Genomic DNA, 12,031 nt, shown 5'->3' on the forward strand with positions numbered 1-12,031 from the left:
GAATAAGCATATCTGGTTCCTTATCATTAAATTGGTTAGCAAGTGGTTAGTAACCGATTCGCAACCAGTTTGTAGGCCATACTGTTATTTCGGGGGAAACTTCAGCGTTTGACTCGACAATATTATTATCGATATCAACTAGAAGGTCCTGAGAGTCAAGGAAGTCTATGGTTTCAGAGTCACGAGGTTCCATATTATAATTGCTTGGTAACTGTTTCTTAATTGCTTCGATGTTTCTCAAATAGTAAAAGAATTAAAAACAGAAAGTGAAATTCAGGCCTTGGTTCCTGTATTTTAAGACCTCGTGCGGGACAAATCTGCTTAATAATGGACTTGGCGCTCACGTGCAGGGGGTGTAGGCCACATGAGCTCACCGCTTGGCTCATGCGACCTGTGTACACGCTCAGTCGTACAAAACAACAGACAACTACATTATTGATATACAAATTTCGCCCTGCACATTCTATATTCACCAAGCTTGCTTACCATCGCAACAATGGACCAGTTTCAATCCTACCTTCCCCCTTTCGAAGGCCTTCTGCCCAAGTGGCTTGTGCTGGTATGCGACGAACACCTGGAGAACCTCAACAAAGCTAACCAGAACACCTAGGTCTCTGTCATCTCCGCAGCCAACAGCGCCCAAGCCTACGTCTCCGAAGCCTACACGGCACAGCTCTACAATGGCCGTTTTGCCGACGGCCGCCCGCACACCAACGCCCATTCCTCGAGACTGTTCGGCACCTGGACCTTCCTCTCCGCCGTCATTCGCTTCACCGCCGCTTACAACATGACAAACCCTGTCGCATACAACCTGGCGGCCGCGACGTTCGGAATCGCCTTGCTACACTTTGTTGGAGAGTGGTTGGTGTTTGGGAGCGCGCAGCTCAAGGGTCGCTTTGTGAGCCCGCTGATTGTCGCGTCGGGCAGTCTCGCGTGGCTCTTGACACAGAGGGAGGCTTACCTTGCGCTGTAAGCTGGAATTAATGCAACACATCACAATACGTAGTCACTTGGGAGATTTGGGGACACATTTCGCATATACATATCTTAATTATCTCACCGCAGGCTTCACACCGAGCGCCTTTACTATTTACACGAATGATACCATCATAGAGCTAGCTGCTTCAAAAGGTGAACTCTTCTCCAAACGGCCGGATATACCGACACGCGTGATGAAAAGTCGCGTCAATCGGAGGTAGTGTAAGCCCGATGACACAGTGTAGCAAGGCATGCGCAAGCACAGAGGCCCCGCCACGAAGACCAAAAATAAGAATAATCAATGTTGTGTTCAAGTAGAACACTTTCAGAGATTAAACTGAAAAGAACAGATACTACACTTGATCTAAGCCAAAAGGCAAAGAGAGCTGGAAAAGAAAAGAAGAAAAACAAGCAAATTGGCCCGGGGAGCGGCACGTTTTATAGCTGCGCTGCTCGCGACCAGGTCGCTAGTGTCGATTAGCCGAAGCGCTAGGCTGGTCTGGGCGAATCCCCGCCTCAGACGTTAAAAATTTCCTTATTCAGCGATGTACAGAGTATAGGTGCCGGTATCTACGGAATCGAGGCAAGAATGCTCTGAAAGGTCTCTTTGGAGGTTGTGCAGCTGCCAGGTGGGAGATTACCTAGGCCTTTGAGAGTCTGCATGAAGGGCTTTCGATGCCTCGATACACTCGATTACAGTACGGCATGCTCCGGTCTGGCGCTAACTTACCCCAGTTATATATTTGGGGTATTAGGTCTAGAAAGAGAGAGCAGCTTCGATGCACGAATCAGGTACTCCAAAGCCTACAACTGACCATTGCGCCATTTTGCCTTCAATCGAAGTTTCTGAAATATTCGAATACTCGGATTGGTCAGAAATATTGGCACCGAGGCAGATTCGCAGGATCCGACAAGCACCATACTTCATTCACTGCTGGTGACCGACGGCCATCAGATAAGCATTATGCGCCAGCTGATTTTTGTCATTAAACTCCGTCGGAAATCTTGGTCTCTAATTCTGGTGATTGCGACCAGGCAATTCTTTCAGAACCTACCCTTCAATATGATATCGGAAAGCTACAGCGCACCAATGATGGAGACGAGTCCGAATATATCGTAGAGTGACCCAGGTACTACCGGAGTGCGTAGGCTTACTAGGTGTTCATCATCACAGGCCCCCATCTCATGAATACCATCCTCGTCTGAACGCGCTGCGCACTTGCCGTCCAGTGCCTCGACGCTTCTCCTCCAAGGCAGCTTCCGAGAAAGGCTATGTCCTAGGGCCTCAACGAGAGTAATCTGTGTCAATACTGACTTCAGTGCATGATATCCAACAAGTGTATTCGCATTCTGAGACCGAGCTACTCATCTACCTATGCAATAAGCATCCAATTAAAAGGAGCTTGCGCAGCTGGCGATTGGCTTACAGCACCCATTCAGAAAATAATTGCGGTTTCCGCAAGAAAGGAAAGCATGCTCAAAATAATCCAGTCTCAAAATATGCATGGAGCGTCAACAGTGTTGGCGCTTTGCGCATTAGCGCCATCTCAGTGCGGCTGGGCTGTGCAGGCCTAACTCCTGCATAGGTAGACTTCGCGGTGCAGGTAGCGCATCCCAAGGTTGAACTGTACTCACGCTCTCTTCCCACTGATTATTGTGCCGCACAACATGATTCGACATAGTCCCTCCGGGTGTAGACAATGAGCAGTGGTCAGGCGGATTGGGTTGGTCCCGTCTCTTCAACTGAAAGATAAAAGGGCAGGAATGTCCTTGAGAAGTCCCCCATTCATCCGGCGCAATTCTAGACTTCAAAACATCATTTATAAAGATCAGCGAGTACAGAAAGCTACTTCTTTGTTGACCGAACCTATCCTTCTGAGGCCTTGCTCTGAAGAAATCCTCGTCAGTGAGTCACAATCCGGATCTCAATAAAGGCAAGTCCTAAACACTTCCGTTAGATGTGCGACTGGGAAGACAAGTTCTATTAAGGCTGCGGTTGCCCTATGGGATGTGATAAAACCACAGCATGCAACAGGGCACTTGTCTGGCCACCACAAGAGATCCCGTACAGGTTGTTACAGTCGTTTGGGTGAATGTGCGCGGCGCGCCATGCCTTCTCCGCCCAGCTCGCAAGATAGTTACCCCTGAATAATTGCTACCGCTCGACGTGAGGGAGGACGCTTGCTGAGCTGAGGGTGGAGGGGAGTTTTTGGGAATATTCGTGGTTGGGGTAGTCATGAATGTATGCGGAGACTGCTGTGCTTGGTGCTGTTGTTTAGTGCTTGGGATAAAACAAACAACGGGTTTTGAGTAGGACAGAGCTCGAATATCTATCGACTTCAAAGTCGTAGATTGTCCCAGCATCGCCGCTGCCTTGAGTAGACTTTGGAGCACGTATATTACCCAGGCTGGCGCAAGGTCAGGTTCGTGCCTAGAGTTTCAGCTCGTAGATCCAGCCCGACATTGACATTCAGTTTGAAGAGTTACCAAATGTGAGCAACGACTAGAGAATATCCCCACCGGTTCCCATACTGCTCCCTCAAGGGATTCCTGCTTAAATATATCATCGCCATTCCTCTTCAGCGAACATGACAAAAGCAACAAATGCGCATTCAAAAGCCTCGTCGCAGTAGAGAAATACGCAAGAAGGCATCTTCGCTTGACCAATCGCCAGCTTCATGATGTTGCGAGTATGTGAGAGTGAAGTCTGGACGGCAGAATAGCAGGGCCTTACACGGGGAATTGCCGTGGATGGGCATTTGGAATGTACTCACGAGGATTGGGGTAATAAACGCGTGTAGTTTGATCCTCTAGAAAAGGAGTTGTAGCGTCAAAGCCATTGGAATTGTGTAGATATGCCAGGTTTGCAGCGAGGGGCGTATCCTCGAGACGCCATCTGACAAGAACCCAGTTCGTCCGTTTCCTGTGCTGTCGAAGAACATAGATGGGAAGAATAGTTCTGTCCTTGTGCGCAGTCGCAAAGTTGTAATGTGATAGTTGATGTCGATTACTACAAATGAACGGTCACTGGTCACTCCACACTGCGACGGCAAGGAAACGAACCCGGTCATCGAGTTCCCAGTTCGGAAAAACTTCGCTGATGACTTCAGATGCCGAAGCACGATATTCTTGAGAGTCCAAACGCTCGGTGTTTAGCTTGATGACGATCCGCTTTGGGTCGTTGTTTTTGAATATTTGTTCGCGGATATCAGAGAGTTCGGCCATGGATTGTGCTGGCCGGTAGACACAGAGGGAGCCACAAAATGAAGTGAACCCAAAGGTGTCTGAAGGAGAGTTCCCGGAAAAAGGCTGGCTTGACGAGGATCAGCAAGCTGGTTGAGATGTTGACAGGCAGCAAGACGTCCCTTATTTTTAAGTTGTTGTGCCTGCCAGCAGCCTCCTCCAAGGGAATACTAAGGCTACGATGGGCCTAATCCTGATCAGGTAACTAATTCCGGCCCCCGGCATCCAGAAGGGGTCCTGGACCCTTGCCCGCCATGGACTCTAGACTCCGCCTCAAGGACGCAGGACAATCGACAACCATGACCACACCACTTCCAGTCCAGAAGAAGACTGCCTTTGCAGGGGAATGAGAGGAGCACGTGAAATATACGGCGATGGGCGAGACTTTCGTCCATTGCCGTTATACACAAGGCTGCCATCAGACCATCGCCCTCAATACCGAGATAATGTTGTCTAGTGAAGACATGGTAGCGGCTGTTGATATCAAGTAGTCATGTCCTCGTTGTCCTGAACGACACGCACTGCGAAAGGGTCGGTCATGGAAATGGGTATCATAATCTTCTTGGTACTGCCAATAGTAGCTCGCCCGTGAAAGAAAATGATGATGCTCCATGTGTAATCCACTGCGTCTGAGCTCAGGGTATCTGGATTTGTCTGGAGCTCATTAGATAAGGCTATGCTTAGACGAGATGCGTGATCAGAGGAAGCCTGCCTTCGAAGCATGGTCTATGCTATATGCCATTATTTTATCGCACCCATAGACCGGGCTCTCTCTCTCTCTCTCTCTCTCTCTCCCCTCCCCCTCTTTAATCTCACACTCCTCCATCCTCTCTTCGTCCCCGACATCAGCTCCTTCATCATCCTGCCTTAAGAACACTGCGCTCACAGAATACCTACAATTCTTCATACGGCTTCTCAATTTGGACGCTTTGGGGTCATCTTAGTCTACTCAGGACATAACCCCGTCAAGCTGTTCCTTCATCGCTGAAGGCAACAATGGCGAAAAGAGTAGGTAGCGCACCACTTCATCTTACTCCGAGAACCAAACTAGAAGAAGGGACTGAGTGAATTAACTCCTCGCATAACTCGACAGCAGAAACTAGACCCCGAACTCATTATCGATGCTGTTACCCGCAAAAGTCGTGATTATGGACGCGAAATTCATGCTCTTGCCTGCGAAAATGATGCTCTTGAACATGAGACTGATGCACATGTCCACAAGGATGATGCCCCTTGGTCGCGAGGTTGATGCTGTCAACTATGAGATTGGTGCTGTTGACCACAAGATTGATGCTCTTAAGCATGTGATTGATGCTCTTATCCGCGAAAATGATGCTCATACCCGAGAGGCTGCTGCTCTTGTCCGCATATTTGAAGATTTTTTCCGCGAAAGTGATGCTCATGCCCGCAATATGCGAGAGGACACTGTCATATGGAAGGAAAACTCGAAGACCCTGCTCGAGCGAATAGCCATGTCCCCTTATTTCATTGTTTCTCTCAGTTGGGGGATCCCGGACGGGATGTGCAACGTCAAGGGTAGCCTGACGAGCAAATTGATGGAAATCACCATAGATGTTGGGGCCAGGAACCCTCATGCGGGTCTTGATGCGTGGGCTGTATTGTCCAAGGAGGTCGGGAGGCGTACACAATTGTCGCTGGTTATTTCAAGCAGGTTGCTATGTTCTCGCTTCAGCTCCAGTACAGGGATGAAAGCTATTACGATATCATCAATACGGATCTGCTTCTATCAAAGATATAATCATCAAACACAAAGACAACCCCAAGGCGTTTCGCGAGGAGCTGGGATTTACCGAATGGAAGAATAATGTCGGCCTCGGATATTGGATTCTCGATTCCTGAAGTGTCTTGCAAGGGGAAGACGATGGGCAGACGGCTGGGTACCGGGTCCCACGTTGGACGGGGAGGCCCGAACAGGAGGTTGCGGATCATGAGCGTGAAGACATGGGATGCCTGAGAGAAACGGACGTATTTGTACCTTTGTCTGAAGCAGGCCTGCATTGGTCGGGACCACCAGCTAGTGATACAGCTTTACGGTTTTGGACCATCTAGTATGCTAGTCTTTGAAATCATCTTGAGCTTGGATAGCTCCTCAATTGGTATGGATATACCTTTAGAAGGAACAATTCTATCCATAGAGAATAAACTTCGCTATCTGCTCACGCCATTCATTTCTCGTACAATTCTGTAACATTTCATGAACCTTAGGATCTATTTCAAGAATATAATAGCATGAGAAAGATAATCATGAGCGAGTCACATAGGCATACACATGCTTGCCTCCGCTATTTCCTGCGGTTACAGCTCAGATGATCAGCATTGAGTCGAGGCATTTGCACTGAGACATCGTTAAGCGCGGCTAATAGTTCATCATAACCAGGCTCGATTCCTTCCGTTCCATCGATGAACTCCCTGATACGGCGAGGCGTCGAGTCTTCATCCGCAACCAACCCCTCAAGATGACCGAGAAGCCGAGAAAGCTCCTCTTGGCTCGGGAGCACTGGGAGGTTCTCGCTCAGGCGGGAGACCACCCGCAACAGACTCTCTTGTAGGCTGTCGGGATGGTAATCGTCATGCTGTGGTGGTGGTCACCCAAGCGGCTTCTCTCACTCGTTGCGAACGGGACAATGAGCTTATTCCAGTCAACTCTGAGGGGGTTTCTCGCTAGTTGATGCGTCTCTGTATTCTGCATAATAAAAGGCATTGGTCTGAGCAATGGAGAAAACGTTGCAGAGGCCAGTGTTGTTATCTATGCTAGTTGCAATGTAAAGCTTCAATCCCCCCATCTGAGGTCTCTCGCGTATCGGTGTCACTATCCTTCAGGGTAGTGCTGCGTCTTTATTTGGATATATCACTGTCTTCTGTAAATGCACTCCGACATTGGTCCATTTTATTTCGGCGAGGAGTACCTAGACTGCGCGATGGTAAGATACCAACCACTAGGTATCTAACCTGCCCTCTGGTCGGCTCTTTCCCCTCCTTTACTGGAAAGTCAAACATTTTCCTGTAGGGCTCGATCGCCCATCCCTTTTCCTAGCCAGTATGGGAAGGTATCAAGGCCAGATAAACCACGGCATGGGCCGATTGAGAAAGCTCTGGTCAAGTTGGTATGCGGCATTTCCGACCGTGAAAGCAACGTTATTCAGTTGCGAGAGCGCCTGTTCAAAGGTCGACTGCGAGGTACCTTTACTGAAAGACATTTCAAGTACTTTCCCCTGGTGTTGTGGGTTAGAGTCAGTACTCAAAGGTGACATAAGGAATTTGGGTTTCTCACGAGCGAGCTCAATGGTCAAAGGTTTCCGATGGGATGGTTCTTACTGGCAAGACGAGAATGTAACGAGACTGGTCTATCGACTGACTCTGCTAAGAGAATGGATGCTTGCGGGGTGAGAATGGTGTCAAGCGAGGACGACGGGTTGTGTTGAGGTAAGGGAGTTCGTAGGGATATATGAGTGGTGCAGCTGCACCGAAAAACCTCAAGAGATGTAACAAGACACGTGAGCAAAGCAGCAGCAATAGTGCAGGTTTGCAGTTATCAAGCCGCAGACTGTAGGCTGGAAGAGAGATCTACGCTGCAACCGGCACAATCACAATGCCCAGTTCGTTCATTATCACAGTCGAGTCCCTCCTGGCCAAATTGTAGGTAGAGAACACCTGCAAAGCAGCGATCGAGCATTAAATGTAGCATGTCATAAATCTATTTTAGTCATTCCATACCAAACGCAGGTATATATTCAGCACCGTAGCGCGCGCGGTAATCCTTCAACCGCTGCACTTCCTGTTCCCCAATCTCACCACCCAACTTCTCAATCAGATCCGAAAGCCCGATAACCGCACGAACAGGCACCTTCTCGCCGAGATCCCTCTGCGCACAACCAACAGCACTCTTAGTCTCACTCTCACTAACCCGCTCCTCGCGATCCAGCAGGACAACAACACCCGACACAATACCGCCTTCCTTTTCAATAATCCCGACCGCCTCGCGCAGCGCCGTACCAGCCGTAATCACATCATCGACAATAACAACCCGCTTGCCCTTCAGCGGGGCACCGACAATGTTCCCGCCCTCGCCGTGATCCTTCGCTTCCTTGCGGTTGAATGAGTAGCTCACGTTATCCCAGGAACCCTGGCCGTGCGCGAGCTCGTTCGTGACAGCCGCGCAAATGGGGATGCCCTTGTATGCGGGGCCGAAGATGATGTCGAAGTTGGGGGTTGTGGTTCCGTCCGCGGAGGTGGCGACGAAGGGAGGAGCTGAGAGGACGCTCGCGTAGGCGGCCGAGGTTGCGCGCAAAAGAGGCGCGGTGTGCAGAAGAGAGGAAGTGAAGAAGTAGGGCGATTCACGGCCGGACTTGAGGGTGTAGGTGCCGAAGGAGAGGACGTTGTTGGAGATGAGGAGGGGCAGCAGGGTTGCCTTGGATTCTTGGTTGGCGGACATTTTGATATTTATAGGAGCGTGAAGTTCGTAAGATGGAATGTAATAAGCAAACGGTCAGGGTATGCAGTCAATTGCTTGGTATAGAGAAGAATAAAATGGATCGGCCTTTTTTTTTCGCGGGCAACAAGTGAGGGGCGGAGCGAGGAGGGGCGGGACCGGACCAGACCAGAGAACCCTCCGAGCTTCTCTCTCCTCCGCCCTTTTCTTTTTCTGTGTCCTCCCTCTCCGCACTTGTTCCTTCTGGGGCTGACCTTCTCCAGTGCTTGTCGTTTTATTGTTTTTGATTTCGTCTGCTTGTCTCGGGGCAATTCAGTCTCGGAGATATCCACGTGCCAGCCAGATCCTCCGAACTCCGGTCCTGGTCCTGAGGGGTCCTTGTCTTCTTCTGCATACCTCCACACCTTTTGTCTTGGAGCAGGCTCTCTCTGTCGACTGCTTTTGTGCCATTGTATCTATTCTGCTCTGACTAAGCTTGCGTTTGCTCTTCTCTTTCTTTTGAATCGCTCTGGGTTGCTCTGCCTCAAGACTTAAATCCCCGGAAAATTCACCGCTGCGCTGCCTGTCAGCAGAGCGGGACAGTCAACTCATTGCCTTGGGATTCAATTCTTTGAACGTTCCTACTGACTTCGAGACGGTAATTGGGTCGAATGTGAATATAAACGCTACCCTGCCCCATTTCTTGTTTTCCGTTTCTCCTTCACTTCTCTGATTGTTGGCCGAGATCGGAGTACTGACACATTTTGGCCTAGAATAACCAGCTCGAAAAATGCATATCAAAGAGAAGCTCGCCCAAAATGAGGCCGCCGAAAAGATCGGCATCTCATTCGAATTCTTCCCTCCCAAGACAGCTCAGGGTGTCCAGAACTTGTACGACCGAATGGACCGCATGCACGCACTAGGTCCCTCCTTCATCGATGTGACATGGGGCGCTGGTGGACGACTCTCGGATTTGACCTGTGAAATGGTCAATGTCGCGCAATCGGTTTATGGCTTGGAAACATGCATGCACCTTACCTGCACGGACATGCCCCAAGAGAGAGTGGACGCTGCGCTTCAATCCGCCTACAAAGCAGGTTGCACCAACATCCTCGCTCTCCGCGGTGACCCTCCTCGTGAGAAAGAAGTATGGGAGGCTACGGACGGTGGTTTTCGGTACGCAAAGGATCTGGTCAAGTACATCAAGGATAAGTACGGGAACCATTTTTGCATTGGCGTCGGAGGCTACCCCGAAGGTGCCGATGACAATCCAGATGTTGACCTTTTGATCGACCACCTGAAGGAGAAAGTAGATGCTGGAAGCGCGTTTATTGTTACCCAGATGTTCTACGACACGGACAACTTCATCAATTGGGTCGCGAAATGCCGCGCCAAGGGCATTAACGTGCCCATCATCCCCGGTATTATGCCTATCCAAACATACGCCGCCTTCATCAGACGCGCGAACTGGACGAAGACTCGCATTCCTCCTGAGTGGCTTGAAGCGCTTGAGCCCGTGAAGAATGACGATGCAGCTGTCAAGCAGATTGGTAAAAAACTGATCGCAGACATGTGCAGAAGACTGATTACCTCTGGCATCAAACACCTGCACTTGTAAGTTATCCCCACCTTTCTATACGAAGTCTCAACTTACCGATTTAGCTACACGATGAACCTCGCTCAGTCAACACAGCTCGTCCTCGAAGACCTCGAACTTACACCGACCGCCGAGACTCCTCTGCCCAGGCCTCTGCCATGGAGGCCTTCGCTTGGCCTTAACCGGAGAGAAGAAGATGTTCGTCCCATCTTCTGGCGAAACCGCAACTCATCCTACATTGCGCGAACTCAGATCTGGGATGAGTTCCCCAACGGCCGCTGGACGGATTCCAGATCGCCCGCGTTTGGTGAGTTGGAGCTGTATGGAATAGGTATCAAGGGCACGAACGAGCAGAACATCAAGCTTTGGGGCGAGCCAAAGTCCATCCGTGACCTCGCAGATGTCTTTGTCCGTTTCCTGGAAGGTAGCCTCGACCGGCTTCCGTGGAGTGATTCTCCCACCACCCCCGAGACAAATGCCATTAAGGATCCTCTTGTTGAACTCAACAAGCGAGGTTTCCTCACCATTAACTCCCAACCCGCTGTAAATGGTGTGAAGTCCTCTCATCCTGTATACGGATGGGGTCCGAAGAACGGCTTTGTCTACCAAAAGGCATACCTCGAGCTCCTCGTCCCTCCCTACTTAATTGACGATCTGATTGCCCGTATTACTTCGAATGAAGACCTCACTTACCACGCCGTGACAAAGGCCGGAGAATTGCGGACGAACACCCGCGATAGCCCCAATGCCTTAACGTGGGGTATCTTCGCCGGGCGCGAGGTCGTCCAGCCAACGATCGTGGAAACAGTCAGTTTCCTAGCCTGGAAGGACGAGGCATACCAGCTCGGTGAAGACTGGGCCAAGTGTCATGACGGCGCAAGCCCAAGCCGGAAGCTGCTCCAGGGTATCATGGACAGCTGGTACCTCGTCAACATCGGTAAGTGATTAGAGATGGCCGCAAATTTCTGTACTGATTTCATCCTCAGTCAACAACGATTTCCACAATACGTACGACCTCTTCGAGCTCTTCAAGGGTCTCAAGGTCAAAGACATCGACGTCGAAGTCGCGGGCGACATCCCCAACCCCGAGGTCAAGGCTCACCAAAACGGAACCACCAACGGGACTTCAACCAACTAGGCGCCTCAACATGCCTACAACCTACTATCTCATTTAACATATAATTCAACACCTATTTTCAACACGACGAACACTCAACGACTCATGAGCCTCGGCTGGGCCGGCCCTTGAAGGATCTCACCTGGCAGGCACCCCAACAAACAAATGAAATGTTTTACGGCGACACGAAATGAAGACCTCTCAACGATTTCTTCCTCAAGCGTTATTTAATTCAACATGCCTTTTTCTATTCAATTCTCAACAATATACCCTCGCATTTCGGATCAAATTTCAACTATTTTTCGCTTCGACTTCGACTTGTTTCTGTTTGGGTGCGCGAATCGGATTTTCAACATTACCATTACGATTATTCAACATTTAACCTTATGTCTCTCTACTCAATCCTTGGGAAGAAAACGAAGAGACAACAATACATATTGATACACAAAAGCTGCATGGCATGAGCATGAGTGGTTTATAATATTCAACACTATACAACGGAATGGGACGACGGAGTTTTTATGATGAACTGAATATCTGCCCAAAAGTGATCGGATCGCATCCTCTTCAACATGGGATGCGGATGGACTGGAGTCTTTCTTTTTTCTCTCTTATTTCATTGCATGATGTGGCCTTGGATAGTGAGATTTTGATTGTTTCATTGCAT

At 49.7% G+C, this 12,031-nt stretch overlaps 6 protein-coding genes across 6 annotated transcripts; 2 read left to right on the forward strand and 4 right to left on the reverse strand.

The window, feature by feature from the left end:
• Nucleotides 1–433: 433 nt before the first annotated feature.
• Nucleotides 434–1,250, forward strand: BDV17DRAFT_256357 (Erg28 family protein). Its single transcript, XM_073757066.1, has 2 exons — nucleotides 434–559; nucleotides 611–1,250. The coding sequence occupies exons 1-2, from the start codon at nucleotides 497–499 to the stop codon at nucleotides 971–973; spliced, it is 426 nt and encodes a 141-aa protein (XP_073618085.1). The 5' UTR covers nucleotides 434–496; the 3' UTR covers nucleotides 974–1,250.
• Nucleotides 1,251–3,999: 2,749 nt separating this feature from the next.
• Nucleotides 4,000–4,327, reverse strand: BDV17DRAFT_256358 (uncharacterized protein; the record flags this gene model as incomplete). Its single annotated transcript, XM_073757067.1, has 1 exon — nucleotides 4,000–4,327. The coding sequence occupies exon 1, from the start codon at nucleotides 4,201–4,203 to the stop codon at nucleotides 4,003–4,005; it is 201 nt and encodes a 66-aa protein (XP_073618086.1). The 5' UTR covers nucleotides 4,204–4,327.
• A 354-nt stretch (nucleotides 4,328–4,681) lies between these two features.
• Nucleotides 4,682–4,985, reverse strand: BDV17DRAFT_256359 (uncharacterized protein). Its single transcript, XM_073757068.1, has one exon. The coding sequence runs from the start codon at nucleotides 4,942–4,944 to the stop codon at nucleotides 4,705–4,707; it is 240 nt and encodes a 79-aa protein (XP_073618087.1). The 5' UTR covers nucleotides 4,945–4,985; the 3' UTR covers nucleotides 4,682–4,704.
• A 107-nt stretch (nucleotides 4,986–5,092) lies between these two features.
• BDV17DRAFT_256360 (uncharacterized protein) lies at nucleotides 5,093–5,806 on the reverse strand. The gene has a single exon (XM_073757069.1). The coding sequence runs from the start codon at nucleotides 5,622–5,624 to the stop codon at nucleotides 5,349–5,351; it is 276 nt and encodes a 91-aa protein (XP_073618088.1). The 5' UTR covers nucleotides 5,625–5,806; the 3' UTR covers nucleotides 5,093–5,348.
• Nucleotides 5,807–7,826: 2,020 nt separating this feature from the next.
• BDV17DRAFT_13646 (orotate phosphoribosyltransferase) lies at nucleotides 7,827–8,861 on the reverse strand. Its single transcript, XM_073754224.1, has one exon. It carries the CDS (start codon nucleotides 8,672–8,674, stop codon nucleotides 7,946–7,948), a length of 729 nt encoding a protein of 242 aa, XP_073618089.1. The 5' UTR covers nucleotides 8,675–8,861; the 3' UTR covers nucleotides 7,827–7,945.
• Nucleotide 8,862: 1 nt separating this feature from the next.
• Nucleotides 8,863–11,493, forward strand: BDV17DRAFT_13641 (methylenetetrahydrofolate reductase (NAD(P)H) MET13). The gene is made up of 4 exons (XM_073754223.1): nucleotides 8,863–9,323; nucleotides 9,424–10,264; nucleotides 10,313–11,184; nucleotides 11,234–11,493. The coding sequence occupies exons 2-4, from the start codon at nucleotides 9,441–9,443 to the stop codon at nucleotides 11,383–11,385; spliced, it is 1,848 nt and encodes a 615-aa protein (XP_073618090.1). The 5' UTR covers nucleotides 8,863–9,323; nucleotides 9,424–9,440; the 3' UTR covers nucleotides 11,386–11,493.
• Nucleotides 11,494–12,031: the final 538 nt, after the last annotated feature.

This window comes from Aspergillus undulatus (genome assembly GCF_047715775.1).
Source record: "Aspergillus undulatus strain CBS 261.88 unplaced genomic scaffold BDV17scaffold_10, whole genome shotgun sequence".
NCBI classification, from domain to species: domain Eukaryota; kingdom Fungi; phylum Ascomycota; class Eurotiomycetes; order Eurotiales; family Aspergillaceae; genus Aspergillus; species Aspergillus undulatus.

Coding starts and splice junctions, on each gene's coding strand:
- BDV17DRAFT_256357 (XM_073757066.1), top strand. CDS start 497: ATGGACCAGTTTCAATCCTACCTTCCCCCTTTCGAAGGCCTTCTGCCC. Junction 560..610: donor TGCCCAAGTGGCTTGTGCTG/GTATGCGACGAA, acceptor CAGAACACCTAG/GTCTCTGTCATCTCCGCAGC.
- BDV17DRAFT_256359 (XM_073757068.1), bottom strand. CDS start 4,944: ATGCTTCGAAGGCAGGCTTCCTCTGATCACGCATCTCGTCTAAGCATA.
- BDV17DRAFT_256360 (XM_073757069.1), bottom strand. CDS start 5,624: ATGAGCATCACTTTCGCGGAAAAAATCTTCAAATATGCGGACAAGAGC.
- BDV17DRAFT_13646 (XM_073754224.1), bottom strand. CDS start 8,674: ATGTCCGCCAACCAAGAATCCAAGGCAACCCTGCTGCCCCTCCTCATC.
- BDV17DRAFT_13641 (XM_073754223.1), top strand. CDS start 9,441: ATGCATATCAAAGAGAAGCTCGCCCAAAATGAGGCCGCCGAAAAGATC. Junction 10,265..10,312: donor GGCATCAAACACCTGCACTT/GTAAGTTATCCC, acceptor TTACCGATTTAG/CTACACGATGAACCTCGCTC. Junction 11,185..11,233: donor CTGGTACCTCGTCAACATCG/GTAAGTGATTAG, acceptor TTTCATCCTCAG/TCAACAACGATTTCCACAAT.